At 44.9% G+C, this 27,448-nt stretch overlaps 1 protein-coding gene across 1 annotated transcript in view; it reads left to right on the top strand.

The window, feature by feature from the left end:
* The window catches only part of zanl (zonadhesin, like), a 176,451-nt gene that overhangs the window by 11,694 nt on the left and 137,309 nt on the right, over positions 1 to 27,448 (top strand). The window contains exons 7-18 of the mRNA XM_068023775.1: positions 531 to 677; positions 1,921 to 2,183; positions 2,886 to 2,970; positions 4,293 to 4,442; positions 6,084 to 6,248; positions 7,886 to 7,983; positions 10,481 to 10,562; positions 13,431 to 13,502; positions 16,228 to 16,299; positions 19,034 to 19,105; positions 21,831 to 21,902; positions 24,479 to 24,550. Coding sequence (XP_067879876.1) covers positions 531 to 677; positions 1,921 to 2,183; positions 2,886 to 2,970; positions 4,293 to 4,442; positions 6,084 to 6,248; positions 7,886 to 7,983; positions 10,481 to 10,562; positions 13,431 to 13,502; positions 16,228 to 16,299; positions 19,034 to 19,105; positions 21,831 to 21,902; positions 24,479 to 24,550 — 1,350 coding nt within the window. The remainder of the gene's footprint in view (positions 1 to 530; positions 678 to 1,920; positions 2,184 to 2,885; positions 2,971 to 4,292; positions 4,443 to 6,083; positions 6,249 to 7,885; positions 7,984 to 10,480; positions 10,563 to 13,430; positions 13,503 to 16,227; positions 16,300 to 19,033; positions 19,106 to 21,830; positions 21,903 to 24,478; positions 24,551 to 27,448) is intronic.

Genomic DNA, 27,448 nt, shown 5'->3' with positions numbered 1-27,448 from the left:
TCCCCGACTCCCTCAGACAACCGAGAGTCCCCGAAGATCGCACAGACTGAGTGTTCGTCATTTCCGGCACAGAAGGAGGCCATTGGGCCCATCGAGTGCATGCCGGCTCTCTCTGCAGAGCAATCCGGTCAGTCCCATTTCCCCTGCTCTATCCCTGTAGCCCTGCAAATTTATTTCCGTCAGTGCCCATCCAATTTCCTTTTGAAATCATTGATCGTCTCCGTTTCCAGCACCCTCGTAGGCAGCGAGTTCCAGATCATTACCACTCGCTGTGTAAAAAAGTTCGTCCTCACATCCTTCTGTATCTGTTGCCCAAAACCTTCAATCTGTCTCCCCTAGACCTTGTAAGCGTCGATTAATGGGAGCAACGTTTCTTTGTCGACCTTATCTAAACCTGTCGTAATCTTCTACACCATCAAATCTCCCCTCAATCTCCTTTGCTCCAAGGAGAACAACCTCAGCTTCTCTGTCCGTAGGACTTCAGTGTAATAGGTGGTGGTGTATTGACAATCCCTCGTTGTCTGTTACAGCTGTGTTAACGGCCTGCGACTTCAATGACAACACAACACCATTCTGCGACTGGATCCAGGCTCCGGGTGATGATGGGGATTGGAGTCGGATTTCGGGGGCAACTTCAACGGAGGGCACGGGGCCTCCGGGGGACTATCCAGATGGAAGTAAGGAATGTCCTTCATCTCGCTCTCTCTCTCTCTCTCTCTCGAGCTGTATTCTACACAAGTCCTATCGTTATATTGTCGTCCATACTGCAGTCAGATCATCAGTAGATTTCGGCCTTGGGTTGCCAGCTCTGGCTATACTTCTGGAAGATTCCCCACAGGATCTCCTGCCTCCAACTGTCTCTGCTCCATCTGCCTCTATTCCTTGCCACCCCCTCCATTTATTTTAATAGACAAAAGTGCTCAGAGGCGATTCTTGCTGCTGTGGCCAGGAGAATAATCCTTTAATTCCCGGAGAATCCAGCATAATCCTGGAGGATTGGTCTACTCTAATTCAGACTGACTCAGGCCAAACTAGGCTCTGATTTTAATCGCCCTCCCCCCCCCACCTCTCCTGGGGGAAACCAGGCCCAGTGTTGGTGGTGGTGGGCCAAGAGCTGCCTTTCCCATTGTGTTCCGATCTTAACCTTCTCTTCCGAGCAGGTGAGCGGGACGCCTGTATGAAGGTGTTGGGGTCTTTCTTTAAATAGGCAGACGAGGTCTGATGACATCATCAGGACCCGACCGCAATATTGGTTGGAGGATTGAGCAGGGGGAGCAGTGATGCCTTCCCCATCAGGTCAGACCTGGCCAGGGGGCAGTGAGTCATGGGTTTTGTGTTGGAAAAAGCCCATGCCCCAGGCAGGGGTACTCCTCTGGGCCTCACAACGATGCTTTCAGCCTCCCATGCCAAGGAGACCCTTCCTCCAGACCCCCGACTGAGCTCCCTCCTCCCAACACTTACCTGGATCCCCATTTAGTGGCCTCCTGCCACGGAATTCCCAATCCCTGGACAATGTGTTATTGGGCAAGGTATCTTTGCACGAAACATCATTAACCATGTACTATTGGATAATGCATCACAGAGAAATGTACCATTGGCTAAGGTGAAGTTCCATTGAGTATTGTAACATTAAGTGAGCTCTCATTTGGGTGAGATGCCATTGGGTTGGATAACATTAGCTGAGATGCCATTGGGTGAGATGCCAATGGGCAATGTGCCATTTAGTGAGCTATGATTGGTCAAGATACCATTGGTGAAGTACTATTGGATGGAGCATCATTATCTCCAACATGGCCTTCAAGAGGGGAAAATTAGGAAAATAATTTCCAAGAAGGATTAGTGAGGAATGCTGCACTGGTGGTCCTCCAGCAGGGATTGCCCAACAGGCAGGGCTATCATCCTCTTCTATTCCAATTCCAGGTGGTTATTACATCTATCAAGAGGCTGATGATTTTGCCAAAGGTCAGTCTGTGAGACTGGACAGTCCGTCGTTGGCCGTGTCTGGGGACATATGCGTGGAATTCTGGTACTACATGTACGGATCAGATTTTGACAATGTCCTAACAGTATACCTGAAGGAGTCTTCAACTGAGCAGCAGATATGGAGTAAAAGAGGAGCTCAGAGTCCTTCATGGTTACATGGAACAGTTGATCGTTCATTCAAGACTCCAACAAATATAAAGGCAAGGATTCATTCCATGGGCTCTTGCCCAGTATCATTATTTACAAGCTAATATGTAGGATAGCACTGGGACATGGTGGCCTAGTGGTAATGTCACTCAACTCGTAATCTGGAGGCCCAGGTTAATGCCCCGGGGACATGGGTTCAAATCCCACCGCGGCAGCTGGTGAAATTTAAATTCAATTAATTAATAAAAATGTGCAATTGAAAGCTAGTCTCAGTAATGGTGACCGTGAACTATCATCGATAGTCATAAAAACCCGTCTGGTTCACTAATGTCCTTTAGGGAGGGAAATCTGCCGTCCTTACCTGGTCTGGCCTACATGTGACTCCAGACCCACAGCAATGTGGTCGACTCTTAACTGCCCCCTGAAATGACCGAGCAAGTCACTCAGTTGTCAAGGGCAATTAGGGATGGGCAACAAATGCTGGCCTCGCCAGCGATGCCCACATCCCATGAAAGAATTTTTAAAACCATTGGGTTGGATACCATTGGATGTTGTCCTTGGAAAGGTCATCGTTCTTTTCTAAGTGTCACAGATTTTTCAAGAATGTTGAAATTATAATTTCACTAATGAGATGTCCCATCATTTTATAATTCACCTTCGACTGCGGAGGCGCTATGAAAAGAGTTAAGACCCCACTAAGAGTTAGCTATAGACTCTGGTCCCTCACGTTTAACGTTCTTCTTTCAATTTGGCAGGTCACCTTTGAAGCTGTTCGAGGTTCTACTCCGTCGTCTGACACCGCTGTGGACAACATCATAGTCAGGACAGGGCCCTGCTCGAGTAAGCTTGCTTCCAGAAGCTTCCTTGACTATTTCTTCCCCCTCTTTGGACGTCCTACTAAGATAAAATTAGAAATGAAGAGAGCTCTGATCCAACCTGCCGTGTGATCTGAGATCCAGCTCAGAGCCTGGTCCATCCATTTTTTGCTGGAATTGATCCCATTCCTTATGTATGGCTATTGCAAGCTCCTTACCCCGCCTTAGTGTTAGTCTTTTTGGAGAGTTTACAGGTTAAGGAATTTATCTTTGAAGTTGAATTCTTTCTGTTGGTCTTCTCCCTTGGTTCTTCGAGACTGTTTCCATCCAATGCACCTTCTCTCTCCATTGTTTGTGAATCTTCAATCATTGCCCCTTTAGTCTTCCTTTTAACAGTGAGAGTACTTGAGCCTCCGAGTCCCCGGTTGCCCAGAGCTTTTCGTGCCCCTCTCTGAACCCCTTGCACTGACTCTGATATCACTGCCGTGCAGTGACCATATCTGAACACAATATTTCACGTGTGGTCTCACGAATGAAAGTTAACGACAATTTCTTGGGCTTTTCAATCGTAATGCTACAGCATTTGGCTTTTCTTTGTAACTGCCTCCTGTCTTTTGGGTAAGACATTAAACCAAGACGGTCTCATACAAAAGTCCCATGGCACTATTTCGATGGCGAGCCAGAGAGATTTCCCCAGTGTCCCGAGTCACTGCGTCAGTGAAAACGTAAGAAATAGGAGCAGGTGGAGGCCATTCGGCCCCTCATTCCTGCTCCGCCATCCAGTAACATCATGGCTGATCTGATTGTGGCCTTAACTCCACTTTCCTGCCTGCCCTCCCATAACCCTTGACTCCCTTGTACCTCAAAGATCTGTCTATCTCAGCCTTGGATATATTCAATGACCCAGCCTCCACTGCTCTCTGAGAAGAAATTCTTCCTCATTTCCCCTTATTCTGAAACTGTTGACCCCCCCCCCCCTCCACCCCCACCCAGTTCTAGATTCCCCCACGAGGGGAAACATCCTCTCAGCATCGACCCTGTCAAACCCCCTCAGAATCTTATAATGTTTCGATGAGATTACCTCATTCTTCGAAACACCAAAGAGTGTAGGCCCAACCTACTCGACCTTTCCTCACAAGTCAAACCCCTTGATCCCTGGAATCAGCCTTGTGAGCCTTTTCTGAACTGCCTCCAACACAAATATATCCTTCCTTACGTAAGGAGGGATATAGTTGAGAGAATCGATCAAGGTGTTACTGTTTCAACGAGGTTCTTCGCTATTGCTATCATCTTGGCTACTAGCTGTGGTTGAGGACGAGAGTCAATATATGTTTCTTTGCTCCACAGGTTGTATCGTCAGCTGTGACTTTGATGAATTTGGCAATCTGTGCGGCTGGAGTAATGAAAACCCTCCGCCCCTGCTCCCCTTCGACCAATGGTCCGGGTCGACCGAAACAGAGAACACTGGTCCCAACAACGACTTTTCCAAACCTGGATGTAAGGTGTCCTCGATTCGAATCTGGATTAATCCTTTTGTACAATGTGTCCCAACCTCTAGGAACAGCACCATCCGTGCCTGACTGTGATAACTGAGAATACTTCACAGAGTGAAAATATGTGTGGGGTGGGGAAGGTCACGTGATTGCCTTTTTTTTTTACAATTAATCAAAATGAAATTATATCCTGGGTAAAAATTTCAATTGTTCAAGCCAGTAATTTCTATTTGTGATGGTCCTTTATGTCGCTTTATCTGAATGTCATCTTACACAGTGCTTACTATTTCCCATGCTAGCTTGGTGTCTGGAATACCATTGCATGTTTCATTGCTTATCTGTCCTGTCCCTTTAAGTGGATTCCCCTTGAGGGTTTGTGGTATGGGGCGACCGTCATCGCGGCTTTTGAGATTAATTAGAGGACGGGCGTGACTCCGAGGGCAGGCAGAGTCTCAGCTGAAAGACTGAACCTCTTGACAGTGCAGCACTCCCTCAGTACTGCAGTGAAGAGCCAGACTGGTTTGGGGGAGGGAATTGCAGAGTTTAGGACCCAGGCAGCTGAAGGCATGGCCGCCAATGGTGGAGCGATGGGAATCGGGGGGGCGGGGGGGGGGGGGGGGGCGATGCTCATGAGGGCGGAATTGGAGGAGCACAGAGAACTCGGAGAGATAAACCAGCAATGTTCTGATTGAAGGACCAGTGCTATCCAACTCGGAGTTACTCTGAGATTATAAGCACTCTTAACTATTTTGTAGCTTAGTTATTCTATCAGTTCCCTCACTGTGATTGGTGCATTTATTCACTCCCCTCCCTTCCCTCCATCTCCGTGAGCTTATTAAAATGTTCTGAAAAAGGTTACACAGGAAACTACAGTGTCAGCTTAGCTTAGTTGGTGCCGTTGTCTTCTCAAAGGAGAAGGAATACAGAGAGGTGGAACTAATGCTTCAGTTGTACAATGCTCTGGTTAGACCCCATCTGGAGTAACTGTGTTCAGTCCTGGTCCCCACACCTCAGGGAGGATATATCGGCCTCGGAGAGGGGGCAGTGCAGATTCCCCAGAATGATCCCCGGGGCTAAAGGGTTAAATTTCGAGGACAGGTAGCACAGGCTAGGCTTGTATTCCCTCGAGTGTCGAAGACTAAGGGGTGATCTAATCGAGGGGTTTAAGATGATTAAAGGATTCGATCGAGTCTATAGAGAGAAACTATTTCCTCTGGTCGTGGGGGTGGGGGGGGGGGAGGGAGGGGAGTCCAGAACAAGGGGACAGAACCTGAAAATTCAAGCCAGGCTTCAAGTCAGGAAGCACTTCTTCACACAAAGGGGAGTGGGAATCTGGAACTCTCCCCCCGCAGAAAGCTGTTGAGGCTGGGCGGGGGGTGGTGGGGGGGGGGGGGGGTCAACTAAAAATTCCAAAACTGAGAATGGTAGATCTTTATTAGCTAAAGGTATCAGAACCAAGGTGGGTAAATGAGATTAAGCGACAGATCAGCCGCGATCGGACTGAATGGAGGAATAGACTTGAGGGGCTGAATGGCCTCCTCCTGTTCCGAAAGCTTTCCTCGGTGATCTCTTATCTGTGCAGTTGCTGACAAGACTGCTCTCTAGTTCTGTCTGTTCCTGCTCTCATATTGGCCTTTCATTACAGTTGGCTACTACATGTTAATGGATTCATCAATCACTTCTCCTGGCGACAAATCTCACTTAAGCAGCCCCATGGTCCTGTCAACCGACTGCCTCACACTGAAGTTTCACTATTTCATGTATGGATCAGCTACCAAAATGGAGTTAAACGTCTACGCAAAAGAGAAAGGCAAGTACCCATCCAGCCTGGAGAGGGCGGTATAGGATCAAACAGCATGCAGGAGGCCATTTGGCCCCATTGTGCCCGTGCTTGCTCTTTGAAGGAGCTATCCAATTATTCCCACTGCTCCCCCGCCCCCAACTCTTTTTCCCCCCAAAGCCCGACAATCTTTTCCCCTTCGAGTATTTCTTTGACTCCCCCTTTTGAAAGTTACTATTGAATCTGCTTCCACCGCCCTTCCAGGCAGCGCGTTCCAGATCACAACAACTCGCTCTCCTCATCTCTTCCCCCCTCTCTGGTTCTTTTGCCAATGATCTTAAATCGGAGTCCTCCTGCCAGTGGAAACAGTTTCTCCTTATTTACCCTATCAAAACCAATTTTGAACACCTCTGTTGTGTCTCCTCATAACTACCTGTGCTCCAAGGAACAACCCCAGCTTTTCCCGTCTTTCCACATGGATGAAATCCCTCATCCCTGCCACCATCCCAGTAAACCTCCTCTGCACCTTCTCCCAACGCTTTGACATGTTTTCTTGAAAGTGGCGTGTCCCAGAATTGGACACAACACTCCTGCTGTGATTTCTAAAGGTTTACCATCCTTGCTTTTGTACTCTATTCTCTATTTATAAAACCAAAGATCCCTCATGCTTTTATGTCAAACTTACATCAACTTATCCTGCCTTCCTCAAATACTTATGTCTGTGAAACCCCGAGTCTATTTGTACAATTTAGTTCACAAGGCATTCTCAATTTTTCTTCCCAAAACAATTGATCAATATGATACTTGCACATTGTTAGTTGAACACTAGGGGGTCGCCCATTGGGAGTAAGTGTATGTCAGCAATGGCACTCCAAGGTGTCTTTGTTTCTTTTGCGTTGTATCATTGGGATGACATTCCCCAATCTACAATGGAAGCTGCCATGTTATTTTGCTGCACCAACTTGAGTGTTTGTTTGAACATCTAAGAGGAGGAATAGCAATTCCAGCTCGGGAAGGGTTAAATCCTTCAGTGAGCGGAGAATCCATCAAAGGCACACCCAACTGTCAAAGCCCTTCGTCCAACTGTCAAAGCTCTCCATTATTGGGGAAGGCGATACCTGCCCAAGAGGGAGTGCAACGAAGGTTCACTAGGTTGGTTCCTGGGATGAGGGGATTGTCCGATTGAATAGGCTCGGCCTATATTCCCCGGAGTGCAGAAGAATGAGAGATGATCTCATCGAAACGTATACAATTTCCTCAGCTGAGGGAATCTAGAACACGGGGGCGCAGTCTCAAAATAAATGGCGGGTCGTTTGGGACTGAGATGAGGAGAAATCTCTTCACTCAAAGAGTTGTGTCTCTTTGGGACTCACTCCTCCAGAGAGCTGTGTTGAGCGTATTCGAGACTGAGATCGATAGACTTTCGGGTGCTAAGGGAATTAAGGGATAAGGGGATAGCGCAGGAAGGTGGAGTTGAGGTAGATCAGCGATGAATGGCGGAGCAGGCTCGAGGGGCCGAATGGCCTACTGCTGCTCATATTTCTTATGGTCTTATGTTATACCCCCTCAAATCCTTCCACCCGGCCAATCAACACCCGTCTTTCTATTCATCAAAGCCTCCTTGTCTGCACATCTTCAGTTTTCACTGCTTGTGTTTTCCCCAACAGAAGGCAGCTTGGGCCAGCGACTGTTTGATCTCAGGGGAAACCAAGAGCCAGGCTGGAAGCTGGCAGAGGCCACCTACCGTGGGAAAGCAGAGGTTCAGGTGGGTCCAATGTTTGTGGTGGGTAGGCGGGCGGGATTGAGGGATATGGGAAGAAGCTGGGGTTGGTGGGATGAAATCTATGATCATTGGTCCTGACAATCTGCTTTTGTTGCTAAAGAAAAGAAAGACTTTTTATGACTCTTTCGTGGGATGTGGGCCTCACTGGCAAGGGCAGCATTTATTGCCCATCCCTAATTGCCCTGGATAACTTGAGTGTCTTGCTCGGCCATTTTAGAGGGAATTTTAAGAGTCAACCACATTGCTGTGGGTCTGGAGTCACATGTAGGCCAGACCGGGTAAGGATGGCAGATTTCCTTCCCCAAAGGGCAGTAATGAGCCAGCTAGGTTTTTATAACAATTGATGATTCATACCGAGCGCAAAGGAAGATGGTTGTGGTTGTTGGAGGTCAATCATCTCAGCCCCAGGACATCACTGCAAGGGTTCCTCAGAGTAGTATCCTAGGCCCAACCATCTTCAGCTGCTTCATCAATGACCTTCCCTCCATCATAAGGTCAGAAGTGGGGATGTTCGCTGATGACTGTAAATGTTTAGCACCATTTGCGACTCCTCAGATACTGAAGCGGTCTGTGTAGAAATGCAGCAAGACCTGGACAATATCCAGGCTTGGGCTGATAAGTGGCAAGTAACATTCGCACCACACAAGTGGCAGACAATGACCATCTCCAACAAGAGAGAATCTAATCATCTCCCCTTGACATTCAATGGCATTACCATCGCTGAATTTGCCTGGATGGGTGCAGCTCCAACAACACTCAAGAAGCTCGACACCATCCAGGACGAAGCAGCCTGCCTGATTAGCACCCCATCCACCACCTTCAACATTCACTCCCTCCATCACCGACCCACAGTGGCAGCAGTGTGTACCATTTACAAGATGCACTGCAGCAACTCACCAAGGTTCGACAGCACCTTCCAAACCCGCGACCTCTACCACCTAGAAGGACTAGGGCAGCAAATGCATGGGAACACCACCACCTGCAGGTTCCCCTCCAAGCCACACATCATCCTGACTTGGAACTATATCACCGTTCCTTCACTGTCGCTGGGTCTAAATCCTGGAACTCCCTTCCTAACAGCATTGTGGGTGTACCTACCCCATATGGACTGCAGCAGTTCGAGAAGGCAGCTCACCACCACCTTCTCAAGGGCAATTAGGGATGGGCAACAAATGCTGGCCTGGCCATTGACTCCCACATCCCATGAATGAATTAATAAAAAAAGGGGAGTGGGCAGGAAGGGGGAGTGAACAGGAAGGTGGAGTTGAAGCCTCAGATCAGCCGTGATCATACTGAATGGCGGAGCAGACTCAATGGGCCATACTCCTACTTCCTTAACGTCTCACCCAACAGACAGCACCTCCAACAGTGCAGCACTCCCTCCATAGTGGCACTGGGAGCGTCAGCCTTGATTGGGTCTTGAACCCTGAACCTTGTGACTCAGAATGCTGCCAACTGAGCCATGGCTGAAATTACTTGTGTTTTTTTATAATATGTAAAGAAGGTGCAGGGAGAGCGGAGAAATGGATTTGGGATAAATCTGAAGACTTTATTTTTAGCACCGTGGGCACAATACTCTAGTGGTTATAGTACTGGCCAGACAACCTCGGCGGTTATAAGTTCAAATCCCGAACGGTGGAACTGGATGAAGTAATTGTGGTAAATAGTGGACTGACACCAGAGCACGGAGATCGCCAAATTGTCTAAAACAAAACCCAACTAGTTCACTGAAGTCCTTCACGGGAAAGGAACCTTTGCCCCTTGTTCTAACACCCTCACAAGTCGTTTAGGAAGTTGCTTTTGGATCTAAGACAACCTTGTCTACCCTCGGAGTACATGGACCCAAGGGAAATGGATGCTTGTATTCAAAGTGACCTGTCGAGTTGAGACCGTACTGTTACATAAAGTTAAATGTGGGGGAACTGGGCCTGCACATTTAGATTCTTGGTGCAATCTTACAAAAAGGGTCATGGGTTTGTTTGTGGTGTAAATTCTTCACATCTCTTTCTCATCCAGTAGGGCTTTAATATTGAGTACATCATTTTTTTTTTTGAACTGGCATCAAGAAGCCAGCACAGCAAGACCCCACAAGCCGTTGTGCCCTGTTAATCTGGGTTAAAGGAGAGATATTGGCCAGGACACCCGAGTCCTCTTCGAACAGTGTTCGGTTTAACATCTCACCAAAAGACGGCAGCTCCGACAGTGCAGCGTTCCCTCAGTATTGGCACGGGGAGTGTCAGGCTAGATTGTACAATCAAGGTCTGGAATGGAGTTTGGACTCATGACTTTCGGACCCAGAAGCATGAGTTGCCAATGAGCCAGGGCTTGCACGCCACAAGGTACAGGTTTGTGAAGCCAGCTGGTACACATGCCAACCTCATCACTTCCCGTCAGACAGGGAGTGCCAATCGCAGTGAATTGTTTCAACGACACCTCTACTTTAAAAAGTAACCCTTCACATTATCCACTGTCTTTTCAGTTTGTTATTGAAGCTGTCCGTGGTGAGACCCCGCAGTCGGATATTGCACTGGACAGTGTGTGTATCGAAAAGTGCCAAAAAGGTAAGTTTGCTTCCCCAGCACCTGGGCTCTGTAGCAAAGGATTACCCTGGCACCCACTCTATCCATCACTAAACCCACACTCCAGTGCCCTCATTATATACCCCAGCATCAACAACAACAACAACTTGTATTTATACAGCGCCCTGAATGTAATAAAACGTCACATGACCCTTCACAGGAGCGTGATAAAGCAAAATCCAACACGGAGCCACCGAAGGGGAGATTAGGGCAGGTGACCAAAAGCTTGGTCAAAGAGGTCAGTTTTACAAAGGGTCTTAAGAGAGGAGAGAGAGGTGGAGAGGTTTAGGGAGGGAATTCCAGAGCGTAGGGCTCAGGGCAGCTGAAGGCACGGCCGCCAATGTTGGAGGATTGTAAATCGGGGGAGGCCCATGAGGCCCGAATTGGAGGAGCGCGGAGATCTCAGAGAATTGCAGGGGCTGGAGGAGGTTGCAGAGAGAGGGAGGGGGCCGAGGGCCATGGAGGGATTTGAAAACAAGAATGAGAATTTGAAAATAGAGCTGTTGCTTGACCAGAAGCCAATGCAGGTCAGCGAGCATGGGGATGGTGGTAAAACGGGACTCAGTATGAGTTAGGACATGGGCAGCAGAGAGTTGAAAGAGTTCACGTTTACAGAGGGTAAATTGTGGGAGGCCAGCCAGGAGGAGGGCATTGGAATAATAAAGGCTAGAGGTAACAAAGGCATGAGCTGAGACAGGCATGGAAACAGGCAGTGCTACAGACCCAGACAAGACACCCCAGCAGCCAAACCCCTCGATTAGATTCCAGTCTGTAACTCACTCCCGGGTATCTGTTATTCTGTATATAAACCCCCAAACCCCTCGATTAGATTCCAGTCTGTAACTCACTCCCGGGTATCTGTTATTCTATATATAAACCCGCCGAACCCCTCGATTAGATTCCAGTCTGTAACTCACTCCCGGGTATCTATTATTCTGTATATAAACCCCCAAACCCCTCTATTAGATTCCAGTCTGTAACTCACTCCCGGGTATCTGTTATTCTATATATAAACCCCCCGAACCCCTCGATTAGATTCCAGTCTGTAACTCACTCCCGGGTATCTGTTATTCTGTATATAAACCCCCAAACCCCTCGATTAGATTCCAGTCTGTAACTCACTCCCGGGTATCTGTTATTCTATATATAAACCCCCCGAACCCCTCCATTAGATTCCAGTCTGTAACTCACTCCCGGGTATCTGTTATTCTATATATAAACCCCCCGAACCCCTCGATTAGATTCCAGCCTGTAACTCACTCCCGGGTATCTGTTATTCCAAATATAAACCCCCCGAACCCCTCCATTAGATTCCAGTCTGTAACTCACTCCCGGGTATCTGTTATTCTATATATAAACCCCCCGAACCCCTCGATTAGATTCCAGTCTGTAACTCACTCCCGGGTATCTGTTATTCTATATATAAACCCCCCGAACCCCTCCATTAGATTCCTGTCTGTAACTCACTCCCGGGTATCTGTTATTCTATATATAAACCACCCGAACCCCTCGATTAGATTTCAGCCTGTAACTCACTCCCGGGTATCTGTTATTCTATATATAAACCCCCCGAACCCCTCGATTAGATTCCAGTCTGTAACTCACTCCCGGGTATCTGTTATTCTATATATAAACCACCAGAACCCCTCGATTAGATTCCAGTCTGTAACTCACTCCCGGGTATCTGTTATTCTATATATAAACCACCTGAACCCCTCAATTAGATTCCAGTCTGTAACTCACTCCCGGGTATCTGTTATTCTATATATAAACCCCCCGAACCCCTCGATTAGATTCCAGTCTGTAACTCACTCCCGGGTATCTGTTATTCTATATATAAACCACCAGAACCCCTCGATTAGATTCCAGTCTGTAACTCACTCCCGGGTATCTGTTATTCTATATATAAACCACCAGAACCCCTCGATTAGATTCCAGTCTGTAACTCACTCCCGGGTATCTGTTATTCTATATATAAACCACCTGAACCCCTCAATTAGATTCCAGTCTGTAACTCACTCCTGGGTATCTGTTATTCTATATATAAACCACCAGAACCCCTCGATTAGATTCCAGTCTGTAACTCACTCCCGGGTATCTGTTATTCTATATATAAACCACCTGAACCCCTCGATTAGATTCCAGTCTGTAACTCACTCCCGGGTATCTGTTATTCTATATATAAACCCCCCGAACCCCTCCATTAGATTCCAGTCTGTAACTCACTCCCGGGTATCTGTTATTCTATATATAAACCACCAGAACCCCTCAATTAGATTCCAGTCTGTAACTCACTCCCGGGTATCTGTTATTCTATATATAAACCACCAGAACCCCTCGATTAGATTCCAGTCTGTAACTCACTCCCGGGTATCTGTTATTCTATATATAAACCCCCTGAACCCCTCGATTAGATTCCAGTCTGTAACTCACTCCCGGGTATCTGTTATTCTATATATAAACCACCTTAAAACCTTTATTAGATTCCAGCCTGTAATGCACTCGCATCTATCTCATCTCCATTTATATCCTGTATACAAATCACCAAAACCCCTTATTCAGAGTACAGTGTATAAATCCCTCTTCAATATGTAAGAAAAGTAAAATATTGTAGATGCTGGAAATGTGAAATAAATACAAGAAATGCTGGAAATACTCAGCAGGTCTGGCAGCATCTGTGGAGCGAGAAGCAGAGTTAACGTTTCAGGTCAGTTTCAGGGCAGTTCTGATGAAGAGTCACTGACCTGAAACATTAACTCTGATTCTCTCTCGACAGATGCTGCCCGACCTCTTCAATATGTGATATTCTTTATTAATCTCGATATAAAATCTTTTCTTTTTTTTATACAGGTTCCACAACAACCACCAAATCACCACCAGTCAGTGCAGAAACCACAACAACACAAAAGACCTCAAGTTCAGGTAAAAACAGAACTGAGAGTAAATATTGTAAAGAATTGATTCGAGAGAGTCATAAAACACCCAAAGTCTCAGTTATTCCCTTTGTACATCACTCCTGGAATTCTTTATTATATAGTATACCTTGTAAACCCCTCGATTGGATTCCAGTCTGTAAATCACTCCCGGGTATCTGTTATTCTATATTAAACCCCCGAACCCCTCAATTAGGGGCGGCGCAGTGGTTAGCACCGCAGCCTCACAGCTCCAGAGACCCGGGTTCAGTTCTGGGTACTGCCTGTGCGGAGTTTGCAAGTTCTCCCTGTGACCGCGTGGGTTTTCGCCGGGTGCTCCAGTTTCCTCCCGCAGCCAAAGACTTGCAGGTGATAAGTAAATTGGCTGTTGCAAATTGCCCCTAGTGTCGGTAGGTTGTAGGGAATATGGGATTACTGTAGGGTTAGTCTAAATGGGTGGTCGACACAGACTCGGTGGGCCGAAGGGCCTGTTTCAGTGCTGTATCTCTAAATAAATGAGATTGCAGCCTGTAACTCACTCCCGGGTATCTGTTATTCTATATATAAACCCCCTCGATTAGATTCCAGTCTGGAACTCACTCCCGGGTATCTGTTATTCTATATATAAACCCCCTGAACCCCTCGATTAGATTCCAGTCTGTAACTCACTCCCGGGTATCTGTTATTCTATATATAAACCCCCTGAACCCCTCGATTAGATTCCAGTCTGTAACTCACTCCCGAGTATCTGTTATTCTATATATAAACCCCCCGAACCACTCGATTAGATTCCAGTCTGTAACTCACTCCCGGGTATCTGTTATTCTATATATAAACCACCAGAACCCCTCGATTAGATTCCAGTCTGTAACTCACTCCCGGGTATCTGTTATTCTATATATAAACCCCCTCAATTAGATTCCAGTCTGTAACTCACTCCCGGGTATCTGTTATTCTATATATAAACCACCAGACCCCCTCGATTAGATTCCAGTCTGTAACTCACTCCCGGGTATCTGTTATTCTATATATAAACCACCTGAACCCCTCCATTAGATTCCAGTCTGTAACTCACTCCCGGGTATCTGTTATTCTATATATAAACCCCCCGAACCCCTCGATTAGATTCTAGTCTGTAACTCGCTCCCGGGTATCTTTTATTCTATATATAAACCACCAGAACCCCTCGATTAGATTCCAGTCTGTAACTCACTCCCGGGTATCTGTTATTCTATATATAAACCACCAGAACCCCTCGATTAGATTCCAGTCTGTAACTCACTCACGGGTATCTGTTATTCTATATATAAACCACCAGAACCCCTCGATTAGATTCCAGTCTGTAACTCACTCCCGGGTATCTGTTATTCTGTATATAAACCACCAGAACCCCTCGATTAGATTCCAGTCTGTAACTCACTCCCGGGTATCTGTTATTCTATATATAAACCACCTGAACCCCTCGATTAGATTCCAGTCTGTAACTCACTCCCGGGTATCTGTTATTCTATATATAAACCACCAGAACCCCTCGATTACATTCCAGTCTGTAACTCACTCGCGGGTATCTGTTATTCTATATATAAACCACCTGAACCCCTCGATTAGATTCCAGTCTGTAACTCACTCCCGGGTATCTGTTATTCTATATATAAACCACCTGAACCCCTCAATTAGATTCCAGTCTGTAACTCACTCCCGGGTATCTGTTATTCTATATATAAACCCCCCTGAACCCCTCGATTAGATTCCAGTCTGTAACTTACTCCCGGGTATCTGTTATTCTATATATAAACCCCTTGAACCCTCGATTAGATTCCAGTCTGTAACTCAGTCCCGGGTATCTGTTATTCTATATATAAACCCCCTGAACCCCTCGATTAGATTCCAGTCTGTAACACTCTCCCGGGTATCTGATATTCTATATATAAACCACCAGAACCCCTCAATTAGATTCCAGTCTGTAACTCAGTCCCGGGTATCTGTTATTCTATATATAAACCCCCTGAACCCCTCGATTAGATTCCAGTCTGTAACACTCTCCCGGGTATCTGATATTCTATATATAAACCACCTGAACCCCTCAATTAGATTCCAGTCTGCAACTCAGTCCCGGGTATCTGTTATTCTATATATAAACCCCCTGAACCCCTCGATTAGATTCCAGTCTGTAACACTCTCCCGGGTATCTGATATTCTATATATAAACCACCTGAACCCCTCAATTAGATTCCAGTCTGTAACTCACTCCCGGGTATCTGTTATTCTATATATAAACCCCCCTGAACCCCTCGATTAGATTCCAGTCTGTAACTCACTCCCGGGTATCTGTTATTCTATATATAAACCACCTTAAAACCTTTATTAGATTCCAGCCTGTAATGCACTCGCATCTATCTCATCTCCATTTATATCCTGTATACAAATCACCAAAACCCCTTATTCAGAGTACAGTGTATAAATCCCTCTTCAATATGTAAGAAAAGTAAAATATTGTAGATGCTGGAAATGTGAAATAAATACAAGAAATGCTGGAAATTATCAGCAGGTCTGGCAGCATCTGTGGAGCGAGAAGCAGAGTTAACGTTTCAGGTCAGTTTCAGGGCAGTTCTGATGAAGAGTCACTGACCTGAAACATTAACTCTGATTCTCTCTCGACAGATGCTGCCCGACCTCTTCAATATGTGATATTCTATATTAATCTCGATATAAAATCTTTTCTTTTTTTTATACAGGTTCCACAACAACCACCAAATCACCACCAGTCAGTGCAGAAACCACAACAACACAAAAGACCTCAAGTTCAGGTAAAAACAGAACTGAGAGTAAATATTGTAAAGAATTGATTCGAGAGAGTCATAAAACACCCAAAGTCTCAGTTATTCCCTTTGTACATCACTCCTGGAATTCTTTATTATATAGTATACCTTGGAAACCCCTCGATTGGATTCCAGTCTGTAAATCACTCCCGGGTATCTGTTATTCTATGTTAAACCCCCGAACCCCTCAATTAGGGGCGGCGCAGTGGTTAGCACCGCAGCCTCACAGCTCCAGAGACCCGGGTTCAGTTCTGGGTACTGCCTGTGCGGAGTTTGCAAGTTCTCCCTGTGACCGCGTGGGTTTTCGCCGGGTGCTCCGGTTTCCTCCCGCAGCCAAAGACTTGCAGGTGATAAGTAAATTGGCTGTTGCAAATTGCCCCTAGTGTCGGAAGGTTGTAGGGAATATGGGATTACTGTAGGGTTAGTCTAAATGGGTGGTCGACACAGACTCGGTGGGCCGAAGGGCCTGTTTCAGTGCTGTATCTCTAAATAAATGAGATTGCAGCCTGTAACTCACTCCCGGGTATCTGTTATTCTATAAATAAACCCCCTCAATTAGATTCCAGTCTGTAACTCAGTCCCGGGTATCTGTTATTCTATATATAAACCCCCTCAATTAGATTCCAGTCTGTAACTCAGTCCCGGGTATCTGTTATTCTATATATAAACCACCAGACCCCCTCGATTAGATTCCAGTCTGTAACTCACTCCCGGGTATCTGTTATTCTATATATAAACCACCTGAACCCCTCCATTAGATTCCAGTCTGTAACTCACTCCCGGGTATCTGTTATTCTATATATAAACCCCCCGAACCCCTCGATTAGATTCTAGTCTTTAACTCGCTCCCGGGTATCTGTTATTCTATATATAAACCACCAGAACCCCTCGATTAGATTCCAGTCTGTAACTCACTCCCGGGTATCTGTTATTCTATATATAAACCACCAGAACCCCTCGATTAGATTCCAGTCTGTAACTCACTCACGGGTATCTGTTATTCTATATATAAACCACCAGAACCCCTCGATTAGATTCCAGTCTGTAACTCACTCCCGGGTATCTGTTATTCTGTATATAAACCACCAGAACCCCTCGATTAGATTCCAGTCTGTAACTCACTCCCGGGTATCTGTTATTCTATATATAAACCACCTGAACCCCTCGATTAGATTCCAGTCTGTAACTCACTCCCGGGTATCTGTTATTCTATATATAAACCACCTGAACCCCTCGATTAGATTCCAGTCTGTAACTCACTCCCGGGTATCTGTTATTCTATATATAAACCACCAGAACCCCTCGATTAGATTCCAGTCTGTAACTCACTCCCGGGTATCTGTTATTCTATATATAAACGACCTGAACCCCTCCATTAGATTCCAGTCTGTAACTCACTCCCGGGTATCTGTTATTCTATAAATAAACCCCCCGAACCCCTCGATTAGATTCCAGTCTGTAACTCACTCCCGGGTATCTGTTATTCTATATATAAACCACCAGAACCCCTCGATTAGATTCCAGTCTGTAACTCACTCCCGGGTATCTGTTATTCTATATATAAACCACCAGAACCCCTCGATTAGATTCCAGTTTGTAACTCACTCCCGGGAATCTGTTATTCTATATATAAACCACCAGAACCCCTCAATTAGATTCCAGTCTGTAACTCACTCCCGGGTATCTGTTATTCTATATATAAACCACCAGAACCCCTCGATTACATTCCAGTCTGTAACTCACTCGCGGGTATCTGTTATTCTATATATAAACCACCTGAACCCCTCGATTAGATTCCAGTCTGTAACTCACTCCCGGGTATCTGTTATTCTATATATAAACCCCTTGAACCCTCGATTAGATTCCAGTCTGTAACTCACTCCCGGGTATCTGTTATTCTATATATAAACCCCTTGAACCCTCGATTAGATTCCAGTCTGTAACACTCTCCCGGGTATCTGTTATTCTATATATAACCCCCTCGATTAGATTCCAGTCTGTAACTCACTCCTGGGTATCTGTTATTCTATATATAAACCACCCCGAACCCCTTGATTAGATTCCAGTCTGTAACTCACTCCCGGGTATCTGTTATTCTATATATAAACCCCCTGAACCCCTCGATTAGATTCCAGTCTGTAACACTCTCCCGGGTATCTGATATTCTATATATAAACCGGGTTTTGACGCTTGGGCAACTCTCAACCTCCATACATTCGCCCAGGCATGCGCCATGGAGAGGTCACTCCATAGTTGCCTCACAGCGACTGACACCACTGACCACCTCTAGGCGCTTACCCATTGTCTCTCGAGACAAGGAGGCCAAAGAAGAAACCACCTTAAAACCTTTATTAGATTCCAGCCTGTAATGCACTCGCATCTATCTCATCTCCATTTATATCCTGTATACAAATCACCAAAACCCCTTATTCAGAGTACAGTGTATAAATCCCTCTTCAATATGTAAGAAAAGTAAAATATTGTAGATGCTGGAAATGTGAAATAAATACAAGAAATGCTGGAAATACTCAGCAGGTCTGGCAGCATCTGTGGAGCGAGAAGCAGAGTTAACGTTTCAGGTCAGTTTCAGGGCAGTTCTGATGAAGAGTCACTGACCTGAAACATTAACTCTGATTCTCTCTCTACAGATGCTGCCCGACCTCTTCAATATGTGATATTCTTTATTAATCTCGATATAAAATCTTTTCTTTTTTTTATACAGGTTCCACAACAACCACCAAATCACCACCAGTCAGTGCAGAAACCACAACAACACAAAAGACCTCAAGTTCAGGTAAAAACAGAACTGAGAGTAAATATTGTAAAGAATTGATTCGAGAGAGTCATAAAACACCCAAAGTATCAGTTATTCCCTTTGTACATCACTCCTGGAATTCTTTATTATATAGTATATCTTGTAAACCCCTCGATTGGATTCCAGTCTGTAAATCACTCCCGGGTATCTGTTATTCTATATTAAACCCCCGAACCCCTCAATTAGGGGCGGCGCAGTGGTTAGCACCGCAGCCTCACAGCTCCAGAGACCCGGGTTCAGTTCTGGGTACTGCCTGTGCGGAGTTTGCAAGTTCTCCCTGTGACCGCGTGGGTTTTCGCCGGGTGCTCCGGTTTCCTCCCGCAGCCAAAGACTTGCAGGTGATAAGTAAATTGGCTGTTGCAAATTGCCCCTAGTGTCGGTAGGTTGTAGGGAATATGGGATTACTGTAGGGTTAGTCTAAATGGGTGGTCGACACAGACTCGGTGGGCCGAAGGGCCTGTTTCAGTGCTGTATCTCTAAATAAATGAGATTGCAGCCTGTAACTCACTCCCGGGTATCTGTTATTCTATATATAAACCCCCTCGATTAGATTCCAGTCTGTAACTCACTCCCGGGTATCTGTTATTCTATATATAAACCCCCTCAATTAGATTCCAGTCTGTAACTCACTCCCGGGTATCTGTTATTCTATATATAAACCACCTGAACCCCTCCATTAGATTCCAGTCTGTAACTCACTCCCGGGTATCTGTTATTCTATATATAAACCCCCCGAACCCCTCGATTAGATTCTAGTCTGTAACTCGCTCCCGGGTATCTGTTATTCTATATATAAACCACCAGAACCCCTCGATTAGATTCCAGTCTGTAACTCACTCCCGGGTATCTGTTATTCTATATATAAACCACCAGAACCCCTCGATTAGATTCCAGTCTGTAACTCACTCACGGGTATCTGTTATTCTATATATAAACCACCAGAACCCCTCGATTAGATTCCAGTCTGTAACTCACTCCCGGGTATCTGTTATTCTGTATATAAACCACCAGAACCCCTCGATTAGATTCCAGTCTGTAACTCACTCCCGGGTATCTGTTATTCTATATATAAACCACCTGAACCCCTCGATTAGATTCCAGTCTGTAACTCACTCCCGGGTATCTGTTATTCTATATATAAACCACCAGAACCCCTCGATTAGATTCCAGTCTGTAACTCACTCCCGGGTATCTGTTATTCTATATATAAACGACCTGAACCCCTCCATTAGATTCCAGTCTGTAACTCACTCACGGGTATCTGTTATTCTATATATAAACCACCAGAACCCCTCGATTAGATTCCAGTCTGTAACTCACTCCCGGGTATCTGTTATTCTGTATATAAACCACCAGAACCCCTCGATTAGATTCCAGTCTGTAACTCACTCCCGGGTATCTGTTATTCTATATATAAACCACCTGAACCCCTCGATTAGATTCCAGTCTGTAACTCACTCCCGGGTATCTGTTATTCTATATATAAACCACCAGAACCCCTCGATTACATTCCAGTCTGTAACTCACTCGCGGGTATCTGTTATTCTATATATAAACCACCTGAACCCCTCGATTAGATTCCAGTCTGTAACTCACTCCCGGGTATCTGTTATTCTATATATAAACCACCTGAACCCCTCAATTAGATTCCAGTCTGTAACTCACTCCCGGGTATCTGTTATTCTATATATAAACCCCCCTGAACCCCTCGATTAGATTCCAGTCTGTAACTTACTCCCGGGTATCTGTTATTCTATATATAAACCCCTTGAACCCTCGATTAGATTCCAGTCTGTAACTCAGTCCCGGGTATCTGTTATTCTATATATAAACCCCCTGAACCCCTCGATTAGATTCCAGTCTGTAACACTCTCCCGGGTATCTGATATTCTATATATAAACCACCAGAACCCCTCAATTAGATTCCAGTCTGTAACTCAGTCCCGGGTATCTGTTATTCTATATATAAACCCCCTGAACCCCTCGATTAGATTCCAGTCTGTAACACTCTCCCGGGTATCTGATATTCTATATATAAACCACCTGAACCCCTCAATTAGATTCCAGTCTGCAACTCAGTCCCGGGTATCTGTTATTCTATATATAAACCCCCTGAACCCCTCGATTAGATTCCAGTCTGTAACACTCTCCCGGGTATCTGATATTCTATATATAAACCACCTGAACCCCTCAATTAGATTCCAGTCTGTAACTCACTCCCGGGTATCTGTTATTCTATATATAAACCCCCCTGAACCCCTCGATTAGATTCCAGTCTGTAACTCACTCCCGGGTATCTGTTATTCTATATATAAACCACCTTAAAACCTTTATTAGATTCCAGCCTGTAATGCACTCGCATCTATCTCATCTCCATTTATATCCTGTATACAAATCACCAAAACCCCTTATTCAGAGTACAGTGTATAAATCCCTCTTCAATATGTAAGAAAAGTAAAATATTGTAGATGCTGGAAATGTGAAATAAATACAAGAAATGCTGGAAATTATCAGCAGGTCTGGCAGCATCTGTGGAGCGAGAAGCAGAGTTAACGTTTCAGGTCAGTTTCAGGGCAGTTCTGATGAAGAGTCACTGACCTGAAACATTAACTCTGATTCTCTCTCGACAGATGCTGCCCGACCTCTTCAATATGTGATATTCTATATTAATCTCGATATAAAATCTTTTCTTTTTTTTATACAGGTTCCACAACAACCACCAAATCACCACCAGTCAGTGCAGAAACCACAACAACACAAAAGACCTCAAGTTCAGGTAAAAACAGAACTGAGAGTAAATATTGTAAAGAATTGATTCGAGAGAGTCATAAAACACCCAAAGTCTCAGTTATTCCCTTTGTACATCACTCCTGGAATTCTTTATTATATAGTATACCTTGGAAACCCCTCGATTGGATTCCAGTCTGTAAATCACTCCCGGGTATCTGTTATTCTATGTTAAACCCCCGAACCCCTCAATTAGGGGCGGCGCAGTGGTTAGCACCGCAGCCTCACAGCTCCAGAGACCCGGGTTCAGTTCTGGGTACTGCCTGTGCGGAGTTTGCAAGTTCTCCCTGTGACCGCGTGGGTTTTCGCCGGGTGCTCCGGTTTCCTCCCGCAGCCAAAGACTTGCAGGTGATAAGTAAATTGGCTGTTGCAAATTGCCCCTAGTGTCGGAAGGTTGTAGGGAATATGGGATTACTGTAGGGTTAGTCTAAATGGGTGGTCGACACAGACTCGGTGGGCCGAAGGGCCTGTTTCAGTGCTGTATCTCTAAATAAATGAGATTGCAGCCTGTAACTCACTCCCGGGTATCTGTTATTCTATAAATAAACCCCCTCAATTAGATTCCAGTCTGTAACTCAGTCCCGGGTATCTGTTATTCTATATATAAACCCCCTCAATTAGATTCCAGTCTGTAACTCAGTCCCGGGTATCTGTTATTCTATATATAAACCACCAGACCCCCTCGATTAGATTCCAGTCTGTAACTCACTCCCGGGTATCTGTTATTCTATATATAAACCACCTGAACCCCTCCATTAGATTCCAGTCTGTAACTCACTCCCGGGTATCTGTTATTCTATATATAAACCCCCCGAACCCCTCGATTAGATTCTAGTCTTTAACTCGCTCCCGGGTATCTGTTATTCTATATATAAACCACCAGAACCCCTCGATTAGATTCCAGTCTGTAACTCACTCCCGGGTATCTGTTATTCTATATATAAACCACCAGAACCCCTCGATTAGATTCCAGTCTGTAACTCACTCACGGGTATCTGTTATTCTATATATAAACCACCAGAACCCCTCGATTAGATTCCAGTCTGTAACTCACTCCCGGGTATCTGTTATTCTGTATATAAACCACCAGAACCCCTCGATTAGATTCCAGTCTGTAACTCACTCCCGGGTATCTGTTATTCTATATATAAACCACCTGAACCCCTCGATTAGATTCCAGTCTGTAACTCACTCCCGGGTATCTGTTATTCTATATATAAACCACCTGAACCCCTCGATTAGATTCCAGTCTGTAACTCACTCCCGGGTATCTGTTATTCTATATATAAACCACCAGAACCCCTCGATTAGATTCCAGTCTGTAACTCACTCCCGGGTATCTGTTATTCTATATATAAACGACCTGAACCCCTCCATTAGATTCCAGTCTGTAACTCACTCCCGGGTATCTGTTATTCTATAAATAAACCCCCCGAACCCCTCGATTAGATTCCAGTCTGTAACTCACTCCCGGGTATCTGTTATTCTATATATAAACCACCAGAACCCCTCGATTAGATTCCAGTCTGTAACTCACTCCCGGGTATCTGTTATTCTATATATAAACCACCAGAACCCCTCGATTAGATTCCAGTTTGTAACTCACTCCCGGGAATCTGTTATTCTATATATAAACCACCAGAACCCCTCAATTAGATTCCAGTCTGTAACTCACTCCCGGGTATCTGTTATTCTATATATAAACCACCAGAACCCCTCGATTACATTCCAGTCTGTAACTCACTCGCGGGTATGTGTTATTCTATATATAAACCACCTGAACCCCTCGATTAGATTCCAGTCTGTAACTCACTCCCGGGTATCTGTTATTCTATATATAAACCCCTTGAACCCTCGATTAGATTCCAGTCTGTAACTCACTCCCGGGTATCTGTTATTCTATATATAAACCCCTTGAACCCTCGATTAGATTCCAGTCTGTAACACTCTCCCGGGTATCTGTTATTCTATATATAACCCCCTCGATTAGATTCCAGTCTGTAACTCACTCCTGGGTATCTGTTATTCTATATATAAACCACCCCGAACCCCTTGATTAGATTCCAGTCTGTAACTCACTCCCGGGTATCTGTTATTCTATATATAAACCCCCTGAACCCCTCGATTAGATTCCAGTCTGTAACACTCTCCCGGGTATCTGATATTCTATATATAAACCACCTTAAAACCTTTATTAGATTCCAGCCTGTAATGCACTCGCATCTATCTCATCTCCATTTATATCCTGTATACAAATCACCAAAACCCCTTATTCAGAGTACAGTGTATAAATCCCTCTTCAATATGTAAGAAAAGTAAAATATTGTAGATGCTGGAAATGTGAAATAAATACAAGAAATGCTGGAAATACTCAGCAGGTCTGGCAGCATCTGTGGAGCGAGAAGCAGAGTTAACGTTTCAGGTCAGTTTCAGGGCAGTTCTGATGAAGAGTCACTGACCTGAAACATTAACTCTGATTCTCTCTCTACAGATGCTGCCCGACCTCTTCAATATGTGATATTCTTTATTAATCTCGATATAAAATCTTTTCTTTTTTTTATACAGGTTCCACAACAACCACCAAATCACCACCAGTCAGTGCAGAAACCACAACAACACAAAAGACCTCAAGTTCAGGTAAAAACAGAACTGAGAGTAAATATTGTAAAGAATTGATTCGAGAGAGTCATAAAACACCCAAAGTATCAGTTATTCCCTTTGTACATCACTCCTGGAATTCTTTATTATATAGTATATCTTGTAAACCCCTCGATTGGATTCCAGTCTGTAAATCACTCCCGGGTATCTGTTATTCTATATTAAACCCCCGAACCCCTCAATTAGGGGCGGCGCAGTGGTTAGCACCGCAGCCTCACAGCTCCAGAGACCCGGGTTCAGTTCTGGGTACTGCCTGTGCGGAGTTTGCAAGTTCTCCCTGTGACCGCGTGGGTTTTCGCCGGGTGCTCCGGTTTCCTCCCGCAGCCAAAGACTTGCAGGTGATAAGTAAATTGGCTGTTGCAAATTGCCCCTAGTGTCGGTAGGTTGTAGGGAATATGGGATTACTGTAGGGTTAGTCTAAATGGGTGGTCGACACAGACTCGGTGGGCCGAAGGGCCTGTTTCAGTGCTGTATCTCTAAATAAATGAGATTGCAGCCTGTAACTCACTCCCGGGTATCTGTTATTCTATATATAAACCCCCTCGATTAGATTCCAGTCTGTAACTCACTCCCGGGTATCTGTTATTCTATATATAAACCCCCTCAATTAGATTCCAGTCTGTAACTCACTCCCGGGTATCTGTTATTCTATATATAAACCACCTGAACCCCTCCATTAGATTCCAGTCTGTAACTCACTCCCGGGTATCTGTTATTCTATATATAAACCCCCCGAACCCCTCGATTAGATTCTAGTCTGTAACTCGCTCCCGGGTATCTGTTATTCTATATATAAACCACCAGAACCCCTCGATTAGATTCCAGTCTGTAACTCACTCCCGGGTATCTGTTATTCTATATATAAACCACCAGAACCCCTCGATTAGATTCCAGTCTGTAACTCACTCACGGGTATCTGTTATTCTATATATAAACCACCAGAACCCCTCGATTAGATTCCAGTCTGTAACTCACTCCCGGGTATCTGTTATTCTGTATATAAACCACCAGAACCCCTCGATTAGATTCCAGTCTGTAACTCACTCCCGGGTATCTGTTATTCTATATATAAACCACCTGAACCCCTCGATTAGATTCCAGTCTGTAACTCACTCCCGGGTATCTGTTATTCTATATATAAACCACCAGAACCCCTCGATTAGATTCCAGTCTGTAACTCACTCCCGGGTATCTGTTATTCTATATATAAACGACCTGAACCCCTCCATTAGATTCCAGTCTGTAACTCACTCCCGGGTATCTGTTATTCTATAAATAAACCCCCCGAACCCCTCGATTAGATTCCAGTCTGTAACTCACTCCCGGGTATCTGTTATTCTATATATAAACCACCAGAACCCCTCAATTAGATTCCAGTCTGTAACTCACTCCCGGGTATCTGTTATTCTATATATAAACCACCAGAACCCCTCGATTAGATTCCAGTTTGTAACTCACTCCCGGGTATCTGTTATTCTATATATAAACCACCAGAACCCCTCGATTAGATTCCAGTCTGTAACTCACTCCCGGGTATCTGTTATTCTATATATAAACCACCTGAACCCCTCAATTAGATTCCAGTCTGTAACTCACTCCCGGGTATCTGTTATTCTATATATAAACCCCCCTGAACCCCTCGATTAGATTCCAGTCTGTAACTCACTCCCGGGTATCTGTTATTCTATATATAAACCCCTTGAACCCTCGATTAGATTCCAGTCTGTAACTCACTCCCGGGTATCTGTTATTCTATATATAAACCACCTGAACCCTCGATTAGATTCCAGTCTGTAACTCACTCCCGGGTATCTGTTATTCTATATATAAACCCCCTGAACCCTCGATTAGATTCCAGTCTGTAACTCACTCCCGGGTATCTGTTATTCTATATATAAACCACCAGAACCCCTCGATTAGATTCCAGTTTGTAACTCACTCCCGGGTATCTGTTATTCTATATATAAACCACCAGAACCCCTCAATTAGATTCCAGTCTGTAACTCACTCCCGGGTATCTGTTATTCTATATATAAACCACCAGAACCCCTCGATTACATTCCAGTCTGTAACTCACTCGCGGGTATCTGTTATTCTATATATAAACCACCTGAACCCCTCGATTAGATTCCATCTGTAACTCACTCCCGGGTATCTGTTATTCTATATATAAACCACCTGAACCCCTCAATTAGATTCCAGTCTGTAACTCACTCCCGGGTATCTGTTATTCTATATATAAACCCCCCTGAACCCCTCGATTAGATTCCAGTCTGTAACTCACTCCCGGGTATCTGTTATTCTATATATAAACCCCCTGAACCCTCGATTAGATTCCAGTCTGTAACTCACTCCCGGGTATCTGTTATTCTATATATAAACCCCCTGAACCCCTCGATTAGATTCCAGTCTGTAACTCACTCCCGGGTATCTGATATTCTGCATATAAACCACCAGAACCCCTCGATTAGATTCCAGTCTGTAACTCACTCCCGGGTATCTGTTATTCTATATATAAACCACCAGAACCCCTCGATTAGATTCCAGTTTGTAACTCACTCCCGGGTATCTGTTATTCTATATATAAACCACCAGAACCCCTCAATTAGATTCCAGTCTGTAACTCACTCCCGGGTATCTGTTATTCTATATATAAACCACCAGAACCCCTCGATTAGATTCCAGTTTGTAACTCACTCCCGGGTATCTGTTATTCTATATATAAACCACCAGAACCCCTCAATTAGATTCCAGTCTGTAACTCACTCCCGGGTATCTGTTATTCTATATATAAACCCCCTGAACCCCTCGATTAGATTCCAGTCTGTAACTCACTCCCGGGTATCTGATATTCTGCATATAAACCACCAGAACCCC

Source organism: Heterodontus francisci, chromosome 48 (genome assembly GCF_036365525.1).
Source record: "Heterodontus francisci isolate sHetFra1 chromosome 48, sHetFra1.hap1, whole genome shotgun sequence".
NCBI lineage: Eukaryota > Metazoa > Chordata > Chondrichthyes > Heterodontiformes > Heterodontidae > Heterodontus > Heterodontus francisci.
The sequence above is the reverse complement of the archived record's forward strand: the minus strand, read 5'-3'. Positions and strand labels throughout refer to the sequence as shown.